The sequence below is a fragment of the Artemia sp. Qi Xiang Cuo genome, chromosome 18 (assembly GCF_049724085.1).
Source record: "Artemia sp. Qi Xiang Cuo chromosome 18, ASM4972408v1, whole genome shotgun sequence".
Classification (NCBI taxonomy): Eukaryota; Metazoa; Arthropoda; class Branchiopoda; order Anostraca; family Artemiidae; genus Artemia; species Artemia sp. Qi Xiang Cuo.
In genome coordinates, this window is record NC_142811.1 from 38175958 (window position 1) to 38186383 (window position 10426).

The 10426-nt window shown below is 34.9% G+C and overlaps 1 protein-coding gene across 1 annotated transcript in view; it reads left to right on the forward strand.

The window, feature by feature from the left end:
* LOC148941470 (glycerophosphocholine phosphodiesterase GPCPD1) overlaps positions 1 to 10038 on the forward strand; it is a 179227-nt gene extending 169189 nt beyond the window's left edge. Inside the window, exons 12-13 of the mRNA XM_089104355.1 lie at positions 2822 to 2982; positions 8640 to 10038. Coding sequence (XP_088960481.1) covers positions 2822 to 2982; positions 8640 to 8694 — 216 coding nt within the window. The 3' untranslated portion in view covers positions 8695 to 10038. The remainder of the gene's footprint in view (positions 1 to 2821; positions 2983 to 8639) is intronic.
* The last annotated feature ends 388 nt before the right edge of the window (positions 10039 to 10426 follow it).

The window sequence follows — 10426 nt, forward strand, 5'->3', positions numbered from 1 at the left end:
CCTTATTGTTCCGATTCGGCTTTAGAAAATAAGTTTATTATAAATTATTGGTTTGATTAGTTATTTGACTTTTCTTTATATTTAATTTTGCTTAGATATTTTTGACTGAAAGTTGTGGTTACAAAGTCAAAAACACCTACATTTTTATGTATAATATGTTACACCCTAACTGCGGCTCTTCAATGGATTTTTTACAGTCTTAAAAAGATCATCTAAGCCCTTTGAACTAAAAAGGTTGCCCATCACTGAACTATGGAGATCAATTTTCATCTCGCTGTCATTAAAAAGTGGAGAGATCACTTGAACGATACTGATCATTTATATTGAACGACACAGAATTGGAAGAAAACTAAGGGAAAAAATATATATAGATTATAAACCTTATGCTAATAACAGGAATAGAATCATTAACTAACGATTAAGACAAATGAAGCCTGTCAAATGTCGTTTCCCACCTTAGTTGATAGTATTGTAAGTTCTACTTATTTAGTTCTGCATCATGGGCGTAGGGAGGGGGGGCCGCTGCCCCCCGCCTAAACCTTCAAATTTACATTAGATATGGCTGAAAAAGCAGATGATTGGAAAAGCAGTCGATAAAAGGCCCTCCATCACACTATCGACTGCCCCCCCCCCCCGAAACAATATGCTGCCTACGCCCATGTTCTGCATGATAGTTCTGTAAGTAACCGCAGTATTATGAGCTTAAATTTATTGTTACATATTTCAACTGCCAGATATCTTAAAGATTGTTTTCCAGAAATGAAAATTGCTAGCTGACTATGTAGGATGTTGATGTTTCTAAATTGGATGTATTCCACCCTCTAGTTGTATTTCTTTGTGAAATTGAGCTTCAGACAAAAGGATAGGATGCAGTCGAAAATATTGCACAAAATTAACAGTTTTGAAAGAAAATAACAAATTTTGTCCAGCAAAAGTGACAAATCTAAGCTGCTATTTGAATTTCAGTTGTTGTCTCTGATTAAAAACGAAAGTTTCTAAGGTACAATGAGGAAATTTCTAAAAAATACTTTGCTGAATGCATATCCGAGAAAGAATACTAACTGTATCAGTTTTACGCAACTTTGAGCACAATTTTGTCTATGAATACAAAAAAAAATTGAATTCTGAGCTGAAACAGAAGTAAACTAAAAATTTGGAAAGAGGAGGGTGGGTATAGGTTTTTTTTTTAGAAAAAAACTATATTTGTAAAAGTGTATTTCAAAAATCTGTGGGATGTATTTTTTTTATTCGATATTTTTTATTGAAAATTCGAAAAAAAACATTTTTCAATTATATTGGTTGTGGGAGGGGGGGATAATGTCCTCCTCAGTTGGTTGCCCCGTTCGTATAGACATTTTTTAGTGTGGTGACATGAAATGGGTTTGTGGTGCCACAATCCGAGGCCTGTCAGAACTTAGCCCTACTCTCACTAGAGATAATAAACAAATAACCAAACTCTCATGTTGGCTAAGGATGAGCCAGAAGTTAGTCGAATTGAAGACCGTTAAAATCGTTAAAGTCATTTTCTTTATATCAATTTAGAAAATAAAAAACTGGGATTCCCACTATTTTAATATATTTTAGGAAGTTTTAAAGTGTTATTTATCTTGCCAAAATGATTCAAATAGAATTTGAATAAATATTACATTATTTTTATGAATCATAAATTACGTGCAAAGATAATATGAGCATAGAGAGAAAGATGGCACGTGTAAATACAAGAGGATGGAAATTCTCATTTGGATGCTTATGCTTTTTTCTGTAAGAATAACAGTTATTTAATTTTTTACGCTTAGTACTAGCCATACAACTATAGCCTAAGTTTTTGTGGGTTTTTTTTTGGGAGGGGGGTATAAGAGGGCTAGGATTTTGTGCTTGGGAGAAGAGAGCAAACTACTTTTTCTGCGGTCCTTGACATACAGCAGATGTTATTTTTCATGTCCGTCTTCCAACAGGCTCTTAGGCTAGTTAATTTACAATGAACTTCAGTCAGCATTCTTATGGCGAGCTATTTGCACTTTTTCATCAATGGTGCTTGCAAAGGTTTCCCACGGTGTTTGAAGTAGGCAAAACCGCCTATTCAAGTCTGATTCTCTATTATTACCATTGATTGTCACCATTCTTGTCAGATGACTGGTGGCTGTTTACTTTCTCGCGTAGTGTAACGTTCTTTATGCATTATCTGGCAAGAGGTATATTATTAACAAGAGAGACAATTAAATACCTTCAAGATAAAATGTCTCTCGTCTGAGTAAGGCTCAGGATGACCCGTCGTTATTACTTCCGAGATGACATTTTCGCGCTGATCGGGATCAAAGAGCGAAGCAGTCGGTAGGCGTTCATAATTTTGTAAGTGTGTAAATTTTAGATGGCTTATAGACTACTTTTATTCTAATTAGTCTAATTGAACAAAAATGACTATTGGTTATAAATTGACTATTTGAAAGAGAAAAGCAATAGTGATTGTAACAATAAGGTATCAGAAGGGACAAAATTCCCGTAGCCGCAATTGGTACTGACTGCTTTTAAGCAAGGCTTGCAGAACAGGGGACAATTCCTTGAGAGTTTATGTTTTCTATTGATAAACGCTTGAATCTAACCTAATTCATTTGTTCATTTGTTCTTCCTGTTATAAAATGCCGAAAACAAATTTAGTCGCGTGAAAAATCGAAAAATTATTTATTAGGTACTTTTTTTCTTTTTGAACAGTAAAAGTGAAGCAATTTTATGTTCAGCTTTTCTTTTGTCTTTTGAACTGCTTTTTGCGAAACCCCGTTTTATGTGTATTCAATTTAACTTTTCTTCCTTTTTTCTGCTTAAGGGTATAAATGTGCATGCGGAGGATATTCTTCGCGATCCTAGTCAAGTCCAATTTGTCAAAAAATTCGGACTAACTCTTTTCTGTTGGGGCGAGGACAACAACGACCAAGCCATTATTAGACAAATGAAAAAATTAGGTGTCGATGGAATTATTTATGATAAGTAAGTCCTAACTTACAGTATGTTTCCCGCTATCATTTGTCTTTGCTAGCGTCGCATTTTTTTTTCTTATTTTTCCTTCTCTGTGTGCAGACTCTTCTCTTCTCTGATAATTTTTTCATTTCCAGTATATCGGACCATTTAACTCTCAATCTCTTCTTTTTGAAGGCTTGTGTTTATCGTGTTTAACCAAAAAAGTTGGATATAACCAATAAAAGTGAAATAACGAAGTTTTTAAACGTCCACTCTTAAAACAAATCATTTCTGTCTTTCTTTAACGGTCTAACCACTGAAGTCATTTTTTTTCCGTTTGCCTGTTCTTTGTCGTTTCGCTTTTTTATATTCCTTTTTATATATTTTTGTCCTTTTCAATGTTTGCGAGTATATATACCCATATTTTGTTCTATTAAGCTTAATAAAATTTCGAAGAGTGGGTAGAGATTATGCAAACTTTATTTGGTTTTTATCAAAACTGTAAGTCAATTGCATCTATAAAAACATTATTTAATTTTAGGACTCTTAAAAAGACTCTTGTTTTCGTTCGTTTCTCAGAAGGTGACAAAATAATTCAAGAAACACTTTTAAGACTAGTGCCACAACGTAATTTTTCTAAATCATAATAATCACTTTGTTAAAGCCCTTTTGTAATTGGCAAGATCATAAAACGAAAATATTCGTTTTTCTTGTTTGTTTCTCGTAAACTTGCCTTAGTTTTAAGTTTAATCCCATCCTCATGTATTAAATCTGTTTTTGCCCTGCGCTGACCCCCTATCCCTCCTAAGCATTAAATTTGATACACTAAATAATATCTGTTGTTATCTAGCCGTATATCTTTGGACTGCATTCTTGTGCGGTAAACAAAGCTAACCTATTCAGTTCCTGGGTAAGAAGGTGCACCCAAATAAACTTTTGAAGAACAGTTTCATACTGATCGTTTTGGGGCTATATAACTTGGAAGTGGTAAACTTTTCCCTTTGTGCAGTAGCTGAAGCGGAAAATGCACAAATGTGGACCTTTACGTTTATGAGTGGATTGAAAAATTCACGCTTTGATTGTATTTTTCACATTTTCACTGACGATTTTGATATCAGATTGTAATTGGGATTTTTTCAAATCTAACTATCAAAAAACCAATGTGAAATTGCTCTTTACTTCATATATTACGCTAACCGTTTGGCAAAGTGATATTTAAAAATAGGATTTTAAGGTAATATGTTGTGTAAGTGAAAGAATAACTTAAACTTTTACTGTTAAGCCAAGTAATTGTGGCGTTTTAACACAATGATGATCACGACTGATAAAGATATACTTTTAATTTTCAGCGCTCCCAATGCAATTTTTGTTCACTGTCTAGATTGTTGTACGGTTAGTAATTTGGATTGCACAATCATAGGCAGCGCGCTAGCGCAGCCTAATTAAAGAACGATGTGGGCACAATGTGTTGTTCTTTGGTTCTCCATACCCGGGCACTTCGTATCGAAGGATTTGTCGTAGAGACTTCGAAAAGGGCTCATTCGATTGGACATTGGAATGGCTAGTGCCCTTTTTAATAGTCAAAAGTGATTGGAGGGCAACTAGCCCCCCCCCCCCGCCCATGAGTCCCCCACACACATCCAATCAAAATTTTGAAATAGCCATTTTGTTAAGTGTAGTTTATTTCCAGATAGAAAATAGGTTTTTGAGGAGGACACTCCACCACAACCCTCAGGGCAAGGGTTTTAAGTTACGCCCTGGGGGCATAAAAGGTTTTATAGAAGGTGTTGTCTTAGAAACTTCAAAACAGGCTCATTAGATTGGAAATTCAAGGGGCTAGTCCCTTTTTTAATAGTCGAAAGTGATTGGAGGTCAACTAGCCACCCCCCACACCTATCATTCCCCCAAACACATTCAATCAAAATTTTGATATAGCCATTTTGTTAAGCGTAGTTGATTTCTAGATAGAAAATATGTTTTTGAGAAGAACATTCTCCCACAACCCTCAGGGCAAGGTTTTTAAGTTATGCCCTGGGGGCATATAAGGTTTATATACAAGGTGTTGTCGTAGAAACTTCAAAACAGGCTCATTCGATTGGAAATTCAAAGGGCTAGTGCCCTTTTTAATAGTCGAAAGTGATTGCAGGGCACATAGCCCCCCCCCCACGCCCATCATTTCCCCAAACATATCCAGTCAAAATGTTGAAATAGCTATTTTGTTCAGCGTACTTGATTTCCAGATAGAAAATATGTTTTTGAGGAGGATACTCCCTCACAACTCTCAGGGCAAGGGTTTTAAGTTATGGTCTGGGGGCATGTAAGGTTTTTATAGAAGGAGTTGTCGTAAAAACTTCAAAAAAGGCTCATTCGATTGGAAATTCATAGGGCTAGTACCCTTTTTCATAGTCGAAAGTGATTGGAGGGCAACTACCCTCCCTCACGCCCATCATTCCCCCAAACACATCCAATAAAAATTTTGAGATAGCCATTTTGTTCAGCTTACTTGATTTCCAGATAGAAAATATGTTTTTGAGGAGGACACTCCCCACAAGCATCAGGGCAAGGGTTTTAAGTTATGCCCTGGGGGCATATAAGGTTTTTATTGAAGGCGCTGTCGTAGAAACTTCAAAACAGGCTCATTCGACTGGAAATTCAAAGGGCTAGTACCCTTTTTAATAGTCGAAAGTGATTGGAGGGCAACTAAACCCCCCCCCACGCCCTTCATAGCCATTTTGTTCAGCGTAGTTGATTTCCCGATAGAAAATACGTTTTTGAGGAGGACACTCCCCCACATCCCTCAGGGCAAGGGTTTTAAGTTATGCCTTTGGGGTATATAAGGTTTTTAAAGAAGGCGTTGCCGTGGAAACTTCAATAACAGCTCATTCGACTGGAAATTCAAAGGGCTAGTGCCCTTTTTAATTGTCGAAATTGATTGGAGGGCAACTAGCCCCCCCCCCCACACCCATCATTCCGCTAAACACATCCAATAAAAATTTTGAGATAGCCATTTTGTTCAGGGCAGTTGATTTCCAGATAGAAAACGTTTTTGAGGAGGACACTCCCCCACAACCTTCAGGGCAAGGATTATAAGTTGTGTCCTGGGGGCATATAAGGTTTTTATTGAAATTTTTGTCGTGGAAACTTGAAAAAGGGCTTTCAGAGCCCTGAGTGCAAGGGTTGTAAGTTATGCCCTGGGGGCATATAAAGTTTTTAAAGAAGGGGTTGTCGTAAAAACTTCAAAAAAAGCTTACTCGGCAGGAAATTCAAAGGGCTAGCACCATTTTTCAAAATCAAAAGTGTTAAGCAGGAACCTAGCCCCCCCCCCCCACACCCATCATTCACTCAATTACATCCAATAACAATTTTGAGATATCCATTTTGTTCAGGGTAGTTGATTTTCAAATATAAAACACATTTTTGAGGAGGACACTCCCCCAAAACCCTCAGGGCACATATTGTAAGTTATGCCCTGGGGGCATATAAGGTTTGTATTGAAATCTTTGTCGTAGAAACTTGAAAAAGGGCTCATTAGATTTGAAATTCAAAGGAGAAGGGTTTTAAGTTAAAGCCTGGGGGCACTTACTATTATTTTACAAGATGTTGCCGTGTAAACTTAAAATAAGGCAAATTCGGTTGGAAATTAAAAGGACTAGTGCCCACGTAAAAAGTAAGACGTGAGTTAAGTGACACCCGCCCACCCCCCCCCCACGCCCTTTAATCCCCCAAACACATCCAATCAAAATTTTGAGATAGCCATTTAGTTCAGCGTAGTTGATTTCCAGATAGAAAATATGTTTTTGAGGAGGACTTAGTATGAAACTAAGTTAAACAGCACTATTCGTGTCCAGATTTTTAAAATGGTTTATATTTTTAAAAATTGCTGAAATTTTTTCTCCAGCATACAAATAGCTGGCCAAACTGTAAAGTCTTAAAAAATGAAAGATTTAAAGTGTTATTTTCTTTCTTTTTCCCTGAAAAGACTATGTCAATTAACAGAAAAAAATTTGCACTTAACAGAAAAAAATATAAATGTTTTTACTTTTATAACTTTAATAAATCAAATAATATTAACATTTTGATTAATAAATATGAGTGTATGTGTATTAAAATGACATTGCACATTCATTTGTATTTTTTCAGTAAAGTGCAAACTTTGTTCTAGCCTTGGGAAGGCATAGGGGTTTTGCGCCCAACTTATGTTAATTTCTGCTCGTTTTTGAGTTTGACTCGGTTATTTATTGTAATTTCTGTTCGTTTTGGGTTTCATTTATTTATCGATGCTGATTTGGGGTAGTTTCGAGCTTGGTAGATTATTTGATTTCATTTTTGCTCAGTTTTTGTTTAATGGAGTTCTTTACTTCTCTTTGAAAAACTTATTTTGTGGAAAAAGTTTTTTAAATTAATTTATGTTCGTTTTTATTGACATAGTCTTTTCAGGGAAAAAGAAAATAACATTTTAATTCTTTCGTTTTTTAAGACTTTATAGTTTGGCCTGCTATTTGTATGCTGGAGAAAAATTTTCAGCCATTTTTAACAACATACACCATTTTAAAAATCTGGACACAAATAGTGCTGACCACCTTAGATCAGTTGTTTATCACTGATGTCACATCTGATAGGCCGTAGAGCAATTTTCTCCGAAGCAGAAAGAAAGCTGACTCGAGCACGATACACAAAAGTCTTATCCAAACTTATTCGGAGACCGTGTTTATTAAAACGAAAATGAAAGGTCCTACGCGTCAAAATGTAATTGAAAATAACTCCTACCAATACTTTAAGGAATATTCCTTCGCAATAGAATTTATTTTCAATGAATCAGTTTTTATTTATAGTTCAGTTGACTTTTTGCTTTTGATGTAAGAGTCTAGTTCTCTAAATTTGCGTTTTTATGATCGTCGTGTTTATTTTTAAATTACTATTTAACTTCTGGTGTTTTTATCTATAGGTTTCTTTTTTATTGAACTGGATTTTTTTGTGGTGGTGGTTTTTGTTGTTTTGTCGTTTTGTTTTTGCATTTTTTTTTTTTTTTTTTGTTTTTTGGCACAGGAGTGCCAATTAGGGGCGGGGGCTAGAAGAGTGGGACATGATTCTCTTCCCCATATTTTGCGAAGGACTTTTTTTTAGATATTTTTCATTTTGAAAAAACGGAAATAATACCCCTTCCCCTAGATTTGGCATAAAAACACTATCGTTCTATATTCATAAAGAAAAATCAAAAAAATACCCCCCCTCCCCCCAATATAAATATTGTTAATTGGTGGTCCTGGTGGTTTAACTCCCTTCATTTCTTACGGCTGTCTTACCTTGGTTCTTTTAGTCCTCTTCTTTCTGTATCTTTTCAGATTGAGATAACTTGACCTTGCTTGATGTTTTCATAATCATTTTTATTCATATTTAATTGCTCAAAAGTTTTCTTGGTTTATATTCTCTTGGCGTTTGTCTTCTCTTTCTTTCTGTTTTTTTTTTTAATGATGCAATGGAAAAAAGCTGCAAAATCAAAGATTGCCCCTCGCTTAACAATGACTTCATCGTTGTTTCAGTTCTTACTTAGAAAATGTGGTTGTTTATTATCCCTTGTCTGTTTTTTATTATAGGGATTTTATTGGGAAGAGAACATTAAATCTCTTTATAAAATATCAAAAGGATGTTAGAACTTCATAAAATTTGTTTATTTTTCCTTCTTTTAGGATATATGAATACCATGTCAAGGAAAAGGAAAATGAAACTACTTTCCTCGTCTAAGCCAAAATATGGAAATGTTTGAAATGCTTTAAAGCGTAAAGGCCTCAGTCTACGTGAAATTGTTCTTTAGTTGTAGCTATGTTTTGTGTGTAGATGTCCTAACTTGGGGGTTTTCTCTAAAGTAGCTTGTAGAATTGCAGAATATGGTCAAAATGAATCTTAATTCGTTTATTTTTAAAGTCTGTAATGTATATCATGCGATTTTAGCTACGTGAAGCTCTTTTTAAGCAACCAACAAAAGCTTCTTGCGATATGACAAGCTTTTAAGTATTTGAAGAGGTTTTTTTCAAACTGCATTTTATTTTCTCTATAACTATCAATGCGCCCAGTAAAATACGGACAACACTGTCATGTACCTAACAACTGGAAAGGTTAAAAAAAATTATATACTCATTTTTTTTTTTTTGTGAATGTTTTTTTTTTTTATCGGATGGTGAGTAAGGAACTCTTCTTTCTCAGACCTCCTTAAAAAACTAGTCCCATCTTTTATCCTGTTTTGGTTAACCATAACAGAGTTAATCTATATATATATATATAGATATATATATATCTGTTTTAGTTGCTCTTTTAAGCCTTTGTCCCCAGCCTGACTGCCTCCCTTTTTTCGAATGGACTCAATCTGTCTATTTTGTGAAAATTGTTCTTTTGGTCATATTTCTCTGTTAAGACTATAGTTGTTTTTAAGAAACTGTATTTGGGTGTGTTATTTAGTTGTTTTGTTTTATACAATGGTCTTGCTGTATTCTGTTTTTTGTCTTTTTATGCCTAAAACCTACAGTTGTAAGCTTGTTTAGGTTTATCATCAACAATTGTTAATGACCGGTTCATTCCAAGAGGATAGACAACAACCAGTTCACCCCTTTAGATGATCATAAGAGGATAATATTTAATCTCATCCTTTTTATTAAAGTGAGAAAGAATCCGTTCTTGTTTTTCCCCTGTGTTCTGAATGAAACTTGTAATAAATAATTAAGGATAACTGGCTTTGAGATTGCGCTCATTATTAATGCATCATTCGGATGAAGAGAAAACATAAATATTGGACAGGAAGTTCAAATCTTTGACAGCCTACCTAGGCTACTTTTCCTAAATAAAAATTATTTTTTTTGCTCTCTTTATTTCCGTCCACAACAGCAAAAACTTCAAAATCTTGAGACCTGACTATCAAATTCTCAATATAAATTTCTATGGAGAGGTATTCCGTTACATGCTATTTCTATTGTATTGTATCGTATTGTATTGTATTGTATCAAAAATCCACAAGAAAATTTATTTAGTCAATAATATATGCAAATATTTATAGGAACTGAAGCCCCGACAATCCATGGAAGGCTCAATAACGAGAGGGAAAAAAGGGAATAAGTTATTCCCTTTTTCTTTTGATGGACGTAAGGCTCAAAAGAAAAAGGGAATAACTTTGTTTTTGATTCATGAGACTTTTAGACCACACGTGAGAATAGGGGGATAGACCAGGTGCGTCAATAAGGGAAGGGTTCAATTCCCTCACCTAGATTTTGAAAAGTACCTTCTTTTGTATTTTCATCGAATAAATACTTTTTTGGTATTTAAATTGGGAAAAACGATAAAAGAACAGAATTCTCCGTTCCCCCTTGATTTTGAAGACACATTTTGCCTCCCCTGTATTTTTGTGAATTGAAGTCCCTGGAATAGACAAGGGGAGTTCAGGGTTTAAGATATGTCCGACTGATCCATATTTGTCGAAAAATTCAAG